Below are 14259 nucleotides of genomic sequence, written 5' to 3' on the forward strand. Positions count from 1 at the left end.
CTTCAGGTTAGGAATTGAGAGGTCAGGTGACTGTCCTGTGATTGATCCATGCTGCTTCAAACCTAGAAGTCTTGAAGGGCAGAGGCCTGATAGCTCTTCCCCTGGCTGTGCTCAAAGTGCTCTGATTCTAGTTCCTATCCACCCTGTCCCTTCTGTTTTGGAGAACAGGGATATTCAGTGACAGCCAGAATTGGCCTCTGACTAGAATAATGACATTTCCCCATCCTGTATTTCTTGCCAGACACTGTCCTATGGTTTGTGCTATGAGGTTGCTCTGGCTCAGTCACTGCCTTCACTTTGCTAAGCCCTGCTCAACCAAGGTTTGGCTTCACTTTCCCCAGCACTCAGAACAGTTCTGCCCTACCAGTGGGCCTGTTCTGTGGCCTCAAGCCTGTAGGGTTCTACTGGTGGTTCTGGCACTGCCTCTGAACTGTGCAGTTATAGGCAGTGGTGTGGTCTGTCACCTGATTGTTTTATCTATTCCATTTTACCCCCAGATGACCAACCAAAAAGTTGAACTGCCCTGTCTTGCCCAGCTATGCCAGTGTGTAAGGGCTGTCTGTCTGTCCGCTCTACCCCACCCCCACCAGACTCTAGTGAACTGCCAGCATCTGCTCGCAGGTGTTTCCTGTTGCCGTTTCTTTTGCTCAGCATGACCTCCCCGGCAGGTGGTGAAGGCCCTGCCAAAAACCTCTTCATACGAGTTCTAAAACACTGGGGTAAGGTTCCCCAGGGATCTGGGTCACCCCCACCACATCTAGGCAGCTGTTGACACCTAATTGGCTCTTCCTGAATGCTCCCTATGACAGTTTTGTGCACAAAGTGTCACACTACTACTGTGCTATCACCACAGGTATTGGGACACCAGAGTGGGCTCAAGCTGGGAGACCTTATGCATGTCCAATCACTCTAGATAATAGAAATTCTGGTAGGAGGATGGAGGATCCATTTCTCTAGCCATGGGGCAAAAAATTCCTCAAGACCTTTTTAGAAAAGGCCTCCCATCCTGAAATCCCACCCCCACCCTCAAGTCCCTCCCAAAGGTCTCCTAACCTAACAAACTCCTGTGCTGGAGTCAAGAAAGCCCTCTCTTGGGAGTTCTACTTCCTCAACACAGATCTGTTTGTTGGCTGTTGGGAGCCACAGAGTTCACAGGTTTGTTATTGCAGGGAAGGAGGTGCCTCAGGAAGGGAAGGACCTTGCTGTCCTGGTTCACACGGCAGCCATCCGGATCTCCTGACTCCCAGGTCCCAGCTCCTCCCTTAAGCAAGGATTCCCACCTCTCCCCACAGCCTCAAGTTTGCTTCTTGAGCTCCATTGTAGAAAGCTGCCCAGTCAGGGGCACGCACAGAAGCTTACCACCCACTGATGCAGTTCTGCTGCCCCCTGGTGGCAACAGCTCAGGCATTCTGCTAGCTTTCCTTTTTCCCCCGAGCCACAGCCAGTTTAGAATAAGCAGTTAGGGCCTTCTCTGGGCCAGCTGCTTAGATCCACTCAGAGACTGTAGTCCCCAGACTCAGCTGCAGGCTCAACCTGTTCAGCAGTGCTCCTTTCCCTTCTGCCTCTTCTCCAAGCACAACCCTGGATTCTGGGCTTTCTTCCACCAGGATTTCCAGGGCAAAAGCACACGATGTTGTCACAGCTGGAGTGTGGGCACAACAGTGCCAGGAAGAGCATACCCAAAGGTGTTGGAGCAGAGGTTCAGAGGTGCAGCAAGCCATGTAGGAAATACATTTTGCTTTTTTATTTTCTGTAAAACTCTGTAAATAAAATATAAAACCAAGGGATATGGTGAGGCAGAGCAAGATACGGCCAGGCCCCTGACACTTGTGGCAAAAGATACGCAGAACCAAGGCTGGGAGGCACTTCGTTTCAGGCACTCTACCAACCCCAGGGGTAACAGAATATATTAGATTTTCATTGATAGAAATTTGTGGGGAGAGGTGTCTGGAACCAGCCCTCACCCTCCCTGCCAGTGCCTGGTGAGCCCTGAAAATGGGGGAAGGAACACTGGGAGCCGGTGATTAGAGAGTTCAGAATGCCGTGCTGGCCATGCTGCTGGGCCCAAAGATGCGAGGCAGAGCATCCAGGGACTCCTCTAGCCGTCGATGAGCAGACTGTCCTTCTTCCCCTATAACGTGTGAGGATAAGGTCAAGAGTGGCCCTGGCATCTTCCAAGCCTTCCCATGCCTGGCATTACTTCACCCTACTCCCAATAGCCAAGGTATTCCCAAATTCCCTCAACTCATGTCTCCCACTTCCCAGCCTTACCACACTGCTGTAGGCTCTGCCGGGCAGCTTCCCTCACAGCTTCTGTGTCTGTTTGGCACAAGTATACCAGGGGCTCAATGCCCTCGGGAGCCTATCAGGGAACAAAACATTGAGGCGGGCTCAGTTTAACAAGCAGGAGTAGCCCTGGAGTGAAAGTGTTAGGAACGTAGGTTGGCAGGGATCACCTTGATACAGCCCAAAGCTAGGCATCCAGCCACTCGAGTCTGCACATCCTCATCCTCAAGTTGGTCCAGGAAGCACAAAAGAGCCTGGGAAAGGGAGGAGGGAAGACTTCAGACACTGGAAACCTTCAACCCTCACCTTACCCACAAGAAAGCCCTGCCAAACTCACCCTTTCCCGGAAGACAGGGCCAAGTGAGAGGCTCCGAAGCTGGGTGCTGACAGCAGCCATGACTTTGTTGTTGCCATGGACCAGCAGGGAGCTAAGAGCCCGAAGTCCATCCCTTCGCAGGCGCCCCTCAGGTGCTAACCTCAGGGCTTTCAGCACAACAGCCTGGTCATCAGAGTTCAGATTCTGTACCAGTAACACTAAAAGAGGCAGGGAGGAGGGCAGGACAAGTTGGCAAAGCTCTTGGGTGAGAGGCTTTGTTCTTGAGATCTCATCACTCATAATATCAGGACCACCCATGGGGTCAGCATTCTGTGGCCAGGGCCACTGCCTTACCTTCCTCTGCAGTCTCTGTCACATAGGCATCCATGGAGGGGCTGTCCAAGGCTTCTACGTAACTCCAGAATTGGAAGATGGTGAACTGCTCCCCAGGGCCTGGCTGGGGCCTCCTAGGCAACTTCCGCCCCAGGGCGTCTTCCAGGAACTTCACACACACTGAAGGAGACAGTACCAGTCTGAGTCGGGAGAGACCCAGGCCTCTAAGGAGGAAGAGAATCTCCCCATTCTAGCTCAGGCCCGGGGCTCCTTGTCCACACAGGACTCTGTGAACAAGCACTCACTAGTTCTCCTCAGTGCTCAACTTGTCAGTCAGTGTGGGTTGACAAGGCCTTCTCTACGGGAGCTGAGGAAGGAAGAAAAGGGCAGGTGGGCAGCCCACTTACCAGCCTCAGCTAAGCCTGGCTGGCGCAGGGAAAGACGGGCTCCGTACTGGCTGCAGAAAGTGAGGAGCACCTGCTCCACGGGGCAGATGAAGGGGCTGAGTCCCTCTGTACACTGGTCCCAAAAGGTCAGGAAGCCAGTCCGAGAGGCAGAGAACTGCACCACTGTGAGGGGTGAGGAAAACCGTCAGCAACAGAGGTGGGGGTGGGGGAGCATGTGAATGGGAGTAGGTGAGGGGCGAACGCCTGGCCTTTACCTTCCTGGGCAGAGGTGGCAGAGTTCCCCCATAGCTTGCTGCGCTCACATACTTCCTCGAGCACACGTGCTTCCCTCAGCAGCCGCTCTAGGGCCCATGCCTCCTGGCAGCGCAGGGGCCCAAATGTGCCCAGTTTCTAGAGGACAGGGGTTGCCAAGTAATTTAGACCTCATGGTAAGGGTTGTGGGGGGTGGAGTCAGGGAGGTACAGGTCTCAGCATGCATTGGGAGGCAAATGTCTAGACTCTGGGGCATTGGTGTGTGGAATTGCGAGGTTTGGAGGGCCAGGATCAGAGTGCAGGGCTCCCTGGGTCAAGGGTTGGGGGGAGTATCCCCTCACCAGCAGGAAGTGGCTGCAGTGGTACAGGTGCTGGACCAAGGTAGCATCCAGGGCTGGACACCCTGTGCTTAGGGACTGGGCATTTGATGAGTCTAATCTGTCCTCTGCCACAGCCTCTGGGCTGCTTGTGGGCCTGAGAGAAAAATGGAATCAAACACCCCGACAACACACATTCCCTTCTGGTCACCAGAGATTATTTTTATTAAGTCCCTCCCACCCAGAATGGAAAGACAATGTGCAGACACAGACAACAGGTAAGTTCACAGAAGACTTCCAGGAGGATGAGGCTGCAACCAGCAATGAGTAACATGGGTCTTTATAGTCAGTTTGCCTTTTCCTACCCCTGCTAAGACCAAAGGGGCTTCCGGGCCTGAGATGGGCGCCAGCAGGATTGCAGGCCGGATGGTCTATACAATGTGGACTGCAAGGGATGCAGGGCTTGGGACTGGAACCTAGTAAGTCTTAAAGGGAGGAGGGGCCGGGTGCAACTCTCAAATCTGAATCTGTGAAGTCTACTCCAGGAATGAGAGCTGAGAGGCCGGGACCTCCGGGAGAGTCGAGACCTTGGAGGGGGCTGACACTGGGGGACACAGCATACATGGGGAGGCACTGAAAGAGCTCCTTCACTGGGTGGGTCCAAGGTGAGGGCAAGGGAAAGATGAGAGGCGGGAGGCTCACAAGCTGATGGGGGCTTGCGGGGGAGGCAGACATTGCAGAGATGAGCAGGGTGGCCACAAGCACTGGGACAGATGGAGTTGGTGACATGGGCATCAAAGATCCACGAGGTACACAAGGAAAAGACACACCTGCACTTGCCGCACGCCCATCCCCATGCATTCCACCTAGCCCCATCTCGCCAGTTCCCAACTTGTCTTTCTGCCAACCCACCTACGCCTCCTCTGCCTCAAGTTGCTGTTCCTCTTCCCCTTCCCCTCTCTGCCCAACCACTTCCCAGTCGTGCCTTGCCTGGCCCTCTCACCTGACCCCAGGACCATCATTGTCTTCGTCTTCGTCATCATTGAGGAAGCTGAAGCTCTCCAGGGCATGCTCCACAGTGATGCTAAGGCTGGAGGCTCTGCTTCTAGTCAGGCCTTGTCTCTGCTGAAATTGTAAAGGGGTCAGAGCTATGCCCACTGGCTGGCAGCTCTCCCTGTGCAGCCTAGCCTAGGCTCCTTACCATGAGCAAACTCTCCAGTCGAGTCACCTCCTGCTCCAGACCCTGTAGCTCAGGGAACTGACCACGATAGTCATCCAGGGCAGCCATTAGGGTCCCCAGAGCCTCTTCAAGCCTTTTGTCCCCAGCTCCTCCAGTTGCTTCGGGGACTGGGGCTTGAGCAGCTGTGGCCAGGCTAAGTTCTGAATGTTGGGGTGCAGGGGCTATGGATGAGGGAGAGAAACTTGGGCGTTTAAGATTTTGTTCTGGGGAATTTGGGGCAGGGCTTGTGGGAACCTCTGAACCAGAACAAGCAAGACTCTGGAAAGAGGTGCAAGATGCTGTGGGGTCTGCTTTAGTGTAGGGAGTGGAGGCTGAGTGACTACAGAGCAGAGAGTTAGTGCCTGGGAGTGTGGGGTCTGCAGAGGAGCTGGAGATTAGAGCAAGGTCTAGAGCAGGGTTGGGGCTTTCCATTGTAGACATGGGGCTCGTAGTGGTCAAGGCTGGGTCCACAGCATTGGTGGTATGACTTGTAGTGGTATGAGTTGGCATCCCAGTTTTTTGAGGAGGGCTAGTGGTACTGTTACTGGGGCTTGGAGTGGCATTGGTAGGGCTTGGAATAGTGCAAGTGGGACTTACAGAGGTATGGGTGGGGCTTGGAGTGGTGTGCATGGGGCTTGGAGTGCTATGTGTCTGGCTTACAATAGTGTGGGTGAGGCTTATAGTGGTATGAGTGGGGCTTGGGGTAGTGGGAGTAGGGCTTGTGGTAGCCTGGACTGGGTCTGTAGCATTGGGGATAGAGCCTGTAGTGGTGAGGGTAGAGGGCACAGGCTTGTGGATAGAATCTATAGTAGTGGAAGTTAGGCTTGGGACACTGTTGATAGGGCTTATAGCACTGTAGGTAGAACTTGCATGTGTGAGGCTTGGTAACTCAGAAGGGTCAGAGTCTGTGGCTTTGTGAACTGAGTCTAACTGTGTAGATGAGGCAGGGTCTGTAAGTGTGGGGGAAGGGCCAGTTGTACTGGGGGTAGGTCTTGTGGCAGAATGGCCAGTGTCTAAGACAGGAGGAACACTACTGAAATGCTCCACATGGGTGGAATCTGGATATGCAAGTGGTCCTGGGGTTAGGCTTTCTGAGCCCACAACTTCCATAGCCTCAGTCAAGGCAGCATCCACGCTGGCCTCACTGATGTGGCTGAGAGTCCGGCTGTAAGGGGCATGCCCATTGACTAGGGCTGGGGACACAGCTGGCTCTTCATCCATGGAGCCAGAAGTGAGCATCTCTGGTCTTCGAGAGGCAACTTGGATGGGCAGGGGCTCCGGCTGTTGCACCAAGGGCTTGGGAGTTGATGTGTGTCGAGCAGTGCCTGAGAGCTGTGGGCTGGATGAGTCATCTGAAGACTCAGATGACAGGGACCATGCTGTCCCATTCTCTAGCTCCTCCTGCCGCCGTAACATGTTCTGAGAGAAAGAGACACTTGAGGGTTATACAAAAAAGTCCCTGGGAGATGGTGAGACCAGGGGCCTGGATTTTGACTCACATAGAAGGCCTGCTCCCGAAGTGAGGGTGTGTCTGGTGGGCTCTGGCTATATGTGGAAAACCGCTTAGTGACAGTGGAAGCTTTGTTGACTGTAGAAGCAGCTGACGGCTGGTCATCCTTGTCAAAGGGACTGTAAAGGGAAAAGGACATTAGCCATGCCACCACCTTCCTTTTGCCCTGTCATAAGCCCTTCATTCTGACCAACCTCCATATGACTTCCAGGCTGAGCTTGATGGTGCCAAGGTCATTGATGTCCACAGCCACAACCTGGGGCAGGGCAGCAAACAGGTCCTTGGTCTCACAGGAGACACTGCCCACAACTACATGGTTAGCCAGGCCCTTCAGTTCTGTCACCTGTAGCCAAGAGTACATGGAGGGGTCATGTGAGTGAGTGTTGGGGCTAATGAGCTCCAGGACATTCAGAAATCTGAGTTTGTACAGATAGTCACAGGGTCATGAGGCCGTGCAGATTGCAGGATGAGAGTTCTAGGGATCACAGGGCCATGGAGGCAATCTGCCTCCATGAGCATCATAGAAGTCTAAGTTTGGAAGGGTCATTGGAATTTTAGGTTCACAGTCTCATGGGAGTTCAATGGAAATCAAATATCCACAAGTTTGAAAGCTCATGAGGTCTTACTATCAAAATCATGAAGTACAGGAATTACATAGATTGTTTTCAAGGCCACATAAAGAGGGTTATGGATATCACAGAGGTCATGAAGTTACATTTACAGGGCCATAGAGCTATAAGGGACCTCAGGAATGAGAGAGCCTTAGGAGAGATGGTTACAAGGAATTCACAGGATAATGTGGTTCATAGGAACAAGCTGTCTTATAGAACTGGTCAGAAAAGTCACCTTGATAGACAGGAACTCTGTGAGTAGAGGGAGAAAGACAGTCTCCTCGCTGTCCCACACCTGCTTCCCGCTGCTCTCTATTCGGCCTCGCAGTTTCCATCGCTGACGGCCATATTTCATGCAGATCTGGGGAAACAGGCAGGGTGAAGCAGCCCTTGGGACTGTGACCCTCCATCCCAGCCTTCTCACGCACAACCTCATACCTCATATTGATCGCCCACACACAGCCTGGCAAAGCCAGCCAGCCCTGGGCACAAAAAGGAGAAGGTGAGCCATGCTGAGCCTTAAGCATACCCACTCCTGCCTTCCTCTGCCCCTACAACTCAGTACCTTTCATCCGGAGATGGAACTCGCCCAGCTGGGCCTCCAGCTCGTTCTCCAGAAGACACATGCTCTGGGAAGGAGGGTAAGGATGTGAGGGAATGAAGAACGTATTCTCTCCTGAGCCCACACCTTGCCTCTGCCACAGCAGTCCTCATGTCTCACCTCTGTGTACTCTCGATGCCCTCTAGTGGCTTCAGCCAGGCTATCTCGTGCCTCTCGACTCCCTGGAGACCCTGTGCTATAGGCACGGACCATGTTGTAGGCACCATCCCGGAGACGCCGCTGGACACAGTATGCTTCATACAGCTCATCGATCTGGGAAGGTAACAGTAGGGGTAGCGAGAGGGAACTGAAACTCGCCACTGGGGCTCCCGTCCACTTTCCCTGTGACAGCCACACCCACTTCCCACTCAGCATGCATGCTGCACAAGTACCTTACTGGCATGGAACTCCAGTCGTCGAAGAAAACGTTCAATGGACTTGACTTGCTAAGGGAGGGTTGAGTCAGAAAGATCCTAAGTCCTAGGACTCTTTCCTCTCCCTCTGAGCCAACCCCCTCCCAACACAATTCTAAATACACTTACCTTGTCCAAGTCATACAGGAAGCCCTACAGGAGATAAGAAGGGGTACTTAGAAAGCATCAGCAGGACCCCAGGAAAGTACCTGCCCATCCAGCTATTCCTCAGTAATCAAAAGAGTTTCCTCCTTTGACAACCATCTTCCCAGTATGAACCCTGGCCCTCTCCTGTGCCTTTGCAATATAATCTCTTGCTGTCATGAGTGAAGCCTGCACTCTCCCACTGGAAGCTTTTGTGAGTAAGGCACTAGGTTTCGGGGAGAAAGTGCACTCCAAGAAGTTGGAAGAGAATCACCTACCAGCTCACCTTAGAACACAGCTCAGTATCATACAAGGTTGCTTTGCCCAGACCCTACACTATACAGGCAAGAGGCTTTGGTTCAGGGCATTCCTATCATTTACTCACTAGGCGGGAATTCCTCTTGGATTCTTTTATCTGGCGCTGGAGCTTCTCCTGCTCCTGTTGATGCACTTCCAAGTAGGCCCTAGGGGAAAGGCAAGTGACAAGGGTCAACTTATCCAGCCCCAAGCTGATACGGTGCTGGCAGTGGGGAAAAGGGTGCATGGCTGGGAAGATTCAAACTTGCACAGAGAAACCTAGGTGGAATCCTGGGATATTGCACAAGGAGGGGGTTGCTTACGTCAGTCCCCGCTTAAGGGCAGCATACACCAGGTCCAGCCGCTCTGGCTGTGGCACCTTGGGGGCTGGGTGAGCTACGGAAAACATCCTCGACACTCGGGAGAGCACTAGGGGCTTCCGTGGGGGCCCTGGTGGGCTGAAGACCGTGAAGTTCCTGAAGAAGAGACTACCTTTAGAAGGAGGTCAGCAAGAATCCCCCAAACCCTCACTACACACCCAGTCCCAACCCCATCTAACGCTCTCACCCCCATTAAACCTTTTGTCGCGTACCTGGGCCCGCGCTCGTGGCTGCCGAGGACGCCTGCGAAGGACTGGCTCCTACTGACCCGGGCGCTGAGCAGGCGGCGCTGCGGCCGCACCGACAGGGACATCATGGAATGAGTCCGCGCGGGGCTCCCTGGGGGTGGCGGGGGTGTGTGTCTAGCACCAATCGGGTCCCTGAAGAAGCCCCCTTCCCGTGGCCGGGTCCCAGGGCTGGAGCAGGCCCTCCCTGGTCTCCAGGTACAGCGGCCCCAATGGGCTCTAGCCTTGGCAGTCTTAGCCTCATTGGCCCCCTCGCTAATGACAGGGCAGTGGCAGGCGACTCGGCCTCGGACTCAGCGTGGCCTCTGCTCTGCCCCTACTTCCTGCGGAGGTAAGGGCTCCGCCTGTCGCGGGGCAGGAAGGGGGGGTCGCGCGGGGACCCTCCTCCAGCTGGGAAGAGGCAGGAAAGAGGCGGGGCGCGCGAAGAATGTGCGGAAGCGCCTGTTTACCCGGGGGCGGGGCGGCATCCCAGCCCTTCCCCTGACGGCCCCCCCTAAGTGGCCGAAAGCTCGGGTGCCACCACCCCGGGAGGCCGTGGAAGGTCATGGGGCGGGGCGCGAGTTAGGCTCTCAGCAGAGCTGGGAGACAGGCCTGGCCAGAGCAGGTTTGTAATCCACTCCTGTAACCCACCGCCCAGTGTAAAAATGTGACCCCAGCTCACACCGACTCACAGACGCCCAGACGCCACCGATCTCCCGGCAGGGCGCCCGCCCGGGGATTCCCAGAGTGGGGGGCAGTGCCGAGAGAAGAGCCCCGCCTCCTCCTCTCTATAGACCCTTCTTGGAAACTGAGTCAAGGACGCACGCTTCCCCTGACGTGGGAGGGAAGAAGTTCGGGGCCGAACCCCCATCCCAACCTACCCCAACGAAACACGCACCCTAGGCCCCCAGAATTCCTTGTGGGCATCTCTTGTGGCCATCTCTGGAGCCCTCGCAGCTCCAAGCCGAGTCCTACCTCTCTTCTTGGAGTTCATGGTCGGTTCCGGACGGTCCCGACCGGTGCTCACCCACTGTGTCCCGCTGGCCTGGGGCTTTTGGTACTGGCCCTGTTGGGCTCCAAGCTCACTGCCGGCGGCTCTGGCCCCGGTTTCGGCTGCTCTCAGCGCCTCCCGCCCGCCCAGTTCCTGCCTCCTGACTCAACCCGCCGGGATGGGGCGGGACTGATTCCCCGGACTAGAGGGGGCACCCGACCTCGGTCTGCCTCGCCTCTACAAGCGGTGACTAGGGGCTTTCCTCCGAAGTAGGTTGTTGGCACAGGGTTTGCCTGTGAAGGGAGTTGAACACCAGAATGGAGACTAGTGGCACAGAGATAGAAAGGTGTGCCAAGAGTGATGGTTAAGAGAACCCAGGAACAATTTCCAGCAGCTCACACTGTAATTCCAGTTCCAGGGGATCCGACACCTTCACACAGATATATACATGCAGGCAAATCACCAACACATGTGAAATAAAAGTAAAATTTAAAAAAGAAAGAAAGGTGTTCAAAAGTGATTGTCATGCTGCTGAGAAAAGATTCACCATAAAAAGGGCTAGGAATTAGGGTTCTGTGGGTGTTGAAGCGGGTGGGGGGTGAATGCAGGGATTGTGCCAGTGAAGGACACTGAATAATAAGTACTCTGATGAAACTTAGAGGAGAGAGGAGCTGAATGGTGGGGCTTGACCAACCACATATTATGTGCTTCTCCAAGACCTGAGAAGAAGCTGGCCCTGCATCATCTTTATATCCACAAAGGGGTTGCTCAGTCTGGGTGTTGCCCTTCTCTTGGACCTGGGGAAAACCATCAGGTCCTATTACCCAGCCAGGGCTTCCCCCTATAGTGGAAGCTAGGACCGAGAAGTTATCCTTCTACCCTTGACTCTCTCCTCAAGTCCTGAATTCCCTTTACTGGCTTCCTTGATCCCAGCATCTCTTACTTGAATATTCCTTGTCCACATCCAGCATGAACTATGCATTCCTGTGGACGGCCCACCTAATACACACCTTTATGCATCTTTCAGCTCCCATGCCCAACACCCTAGCCTTATCATCTGCTCTGGAATGCCCTTTTCCTAAACCACAACCTCACTGTCGATAATCGATAATTATCAGTTTCTCTCCATCACCACTGCCACATCTGCTTGTTACCTGAGACCTCCGGTTCCCTGAACACAACTCAGTGCCAGTCACTGGAGATAGAACCCGGAATTTCATAGACACCGCTATATACAGAGATCACAGTCGGCCTCTGCTTGCTTTCTCTTCCAGCTCCTTCCCACCTTCCTTCCCTTTCCTTCTCTGCACGCCCTCTCCACAGCCACCCTCCATCACCTGCCTGCTGGTAGTATCTTTAGCACCCTGCGCTCCGTCTTGCCTGTCAGAACCGACCCTGGCAGACCAACCCCCTTGTCCTTGCAGCTCCTACACTCATCCTGGATTAAGCTGGGAGGTCTTGGCACAGCAGCTGCAATCACAGTGCAGTTCTTAACCTCACATGGTTCTCGCTTCCTACCTGGGAAATTACCATTTACAGCGCTACTCTTTCTCCCTTCTCAGAGAAGATGGATGTCTCAGACTTAACAGTAAATTCAAGGCACTCTCACACTAAAAGTAAAAATAAACCTGAAAACTATACAAATGCCCATCCATAATAACAGAATGTGAAAAAAACAATGAAAAATAGACAAATACAATCAGTAATATGAGTGAATCTTGCAGGTATATCAACTACTGGCAGACAGAAAACACAAGTAAGGAGATATGTATGGTTCCCTTGATAATGAAGTTCAAAAACAGGGAGAAAGTACACAAACATGGTGGTGCATCCCTATTATGTCATCATTCAGGAGGCAGAGGCAGGAGGATCACAAGTTCATGGCTAGCTTAGGCTACATGATACCTTGTCTCAAAAAAACAAAAACAAAACCAGAACAAAAAGCACACAAAACCAATTTATGATGTAATTGTCCTGGTTGGGTTTTGCAAACAACACAAATCTAGACATCTGGGAAGAGGAAATCGTAATTGAGAAAATGTCTCCATCAAACTGGACTGTAGGCAAGGAGTATTTTCTTTTTCTCTCTTCCTTTTTCTTTTTCTTTTCTTTCTTTGACGCTGGGTGGTGGTGGCGCACGCCTTTAATCCCCAGCACTCCGGAGGCAGAGGCAGGCGGATCCTTGTGAGTTTGAGACCAGCCTGGTCTATAAGAGCGAGTTCCAGGATAGCCTCCAAAGCCACAGAGAAACCCTGTCTCAAAAAAAAAAAAAAAAAAAAAAGAAAAGAAAAGAAAAAAGAAGCAACCTTGAGTGAGCCATGGCAGCAAGCCAGTAAGCAGCATTCTTCTATGGCTTAGGTTTCAGTTCCTGCCTCCAGGTTGTTGCCCTGCTTGAGTTCCTGTCCTGACTTCCCTCAGTGATGAACTGTTACCTGGAAGTATAAAATGAAATAAACCATTTCCTCCCCAAGTTGCTTTTGGTCATGGTATTTTACTACAATAATGAAACTCTAATTCAGACAGTAGTTATCCTTAGGCTGTAACTGGAAGTAGGCAAAAGGAGTCTTCTGAAGTATTAGCAATGTTCTATTTCCTGCTGTGGGTTCTATTTCCTGATCATATATAGGTGTGCTCTAAAAAGTATCACGATGTACATTTAGGACAGATATCTGTGTGTGTGTGTGTGTGTGTAGGAGTGGTGGGATCTTAGCTATATTCCCCAAGTTAGCTTCAAAACTCTTAGGCTTGAAGGGCAGTGGTGGCGCAAGCCTTTAATCCCAGTACTCAGGAGGCAGAGGCAGACAGATCTCTGTGAGTTCAAGGCCAGCCTAGTCTACAAAGAAGATGCCAAGACAGCCAGGATCATTACACAGAGAAGCCCTATCTCAGAAAAAAAACACACACACTAGATAGATAAGATAGATAGATAGATAGATAGATAGATAGATAGATAGATAGATAGATGGATAGATTGATTGATAGATTTACATCCCGATGTGTCTTGTGCCTTGCTTTAGTTACCCCATTGCTCTTCTCCTTTCTGAGTCAGGTTTCTGGAAGAATGGTCTACTTCCACATCCTTGCCACACCCACCTACTCCTCTCTCTTCCCATGTTGGCTGGCTTTTTGCACCCACCCATTCTTGACAAGGTCAACAATGACCTCTCTGTTGCTGAATCAACCCAGGATCTAATGTCTAGTCCTTCTCCTGCTTGATCTTTCAGTATTAGATTTCGTGGTTCCCTTCCTCTTCATTAAGCCCTACCTTCCCATGAATTTCAAGAAGCAAAGGGAACCAGACTGTGGTGGCACACACCTTTAATCCCTACAGAAACAGGCAGATCTCTGTGAGTTCGAGACCAGTTTGGTTACAAGAGCGAGTTCCAGGACAGCATCCAAAGCCACAGAGGAACCCTGTCTCAAAAAAACCAAAAACAAACAAAAAACCAAACTAAGCCAGGCGGTGGTGGCGCATGCCTTTAATCCCAGCACTCGGGAGGCAGAGGCAGGTGGATCTCTGTGAGTTCCAGGCCAGCCTGGTCTACAGAGCGAGTTCCAGGACAGCCTCCAAAACAATATAGAGAAACCCTGTTTCCAAAAACCAAGAAAAAAAACTAAAACAAAACAACAAAATCAAGAAGCAATGGGGCTGGAGAGATGGCTCAGTGGTTAAGAGCACTGACTGTTCCTCCAGAGGTCCTGAGTTCAATTCCCAGCACCCACATGACTCACAACTGTCTGTTACTCCAGGATCCAACACCCTCAAACAGACCTATGTAGGCAAAACACCAATGTGCACAAAATAAAAATAAATTTAAAAAAACAGAAGCAACATACTTCTGTTTTTCTACCTACTTCTTATCACACCCACAGAGGACTTGTTTCTCTCTTTATCCCCAAATGGACAATGTTGTCTCAGCTCTTGGACTATGTACTTCTCTGCATCCTTATCTGTCTA

The 14259-nt window shown here is 52.3% G+C and overlaps 2 protein-coding genes across 2 annotated transcripts in view; one reads left to right on the top strand and one right to left on the bottom strand.

The window, feature by feature from the left end:
- The window catches only part of LOC101828730 (agouti related neuropeptide), a 62708-nt gene that overhangs the window by 14638 nt on the left and 33811 nt on the right, over positions 1–14259 (top strand). The window lies entirely within an intron of this gene.
- Positions 1730–12372, bottom strand: Ripor1 (RHO family interacting cell polarization regulator 1). The gene is made up of 22 exons (XM_005076291.4): positions 10286–12372; positions 9299–9425; positions 9030–9182; positions 8795–8873; positions 8395–8418; positions 8245–8298; positions 7973–8125; positions 7817–7880; positions 7690–7733; positions 7487–7612; positions 6835–6983; positions 6630–6759; positions 5113–6549; positions 4915–5036; positions 3936–4068; positions 3597–3732; positions 3343–3504; positions 2957–3115; positions 2624–2820; positions 2457–2540; positions 2272–2362; positions 1730–2131 (listed from the first exon to the last, which is right to left on the bottom strand). The coding sequence occupies exons 1-22, from the start codon at positions 10302–10304 to the stop codon at positions 2034–2036; spliced, it is 3741 nt and encodes a 1246-aa protein (XP_005076348.1). The 5' UTR covers positions 10305–12372; the 3' UTR covers positions 1730–2033.

Source organism: Mesocricetus auratus, unplaced genomic scaffold (assembly GCF_017639785.1).
Source record: "Mesocricetus auratus isolate SY011 unplaced genomic scaffold, BCM_Maur_2.0 Super-Scaffold_100062, whole genome shotgun sequence".
In the NCBI taxonomy this organism is placed as follows: domain Eukaryota; kingdom Metazoa; phylum Chordata; class Mammalia; order Rodentia; family Cricetidae; genus Mesocricetus; species Mesocricetus auratus.

What these genes read in the sequence shown, in the direction of transcription:
- Ripor1 (XM_005076291.4), bottom strand. An exon ending in TCCTGTATGACTTGGACAAG is followed by an intron (nt 8,299 to 8,394) that starts GTAAGTGTATTT and finishes ACCCTCCCTTAG; the next exon opens with CAAGTCAAGTCCATTGAACG. An exon ending in GCCCTGTCTTCCGGGAAAGG is followed by an intron (nt 2,541 to 2,623) that starts GTGAGTTTGGCA and finishes TCCCTTTCCCAG; the next exon opens with GCTCTTTTGTGCTTCCTGGA.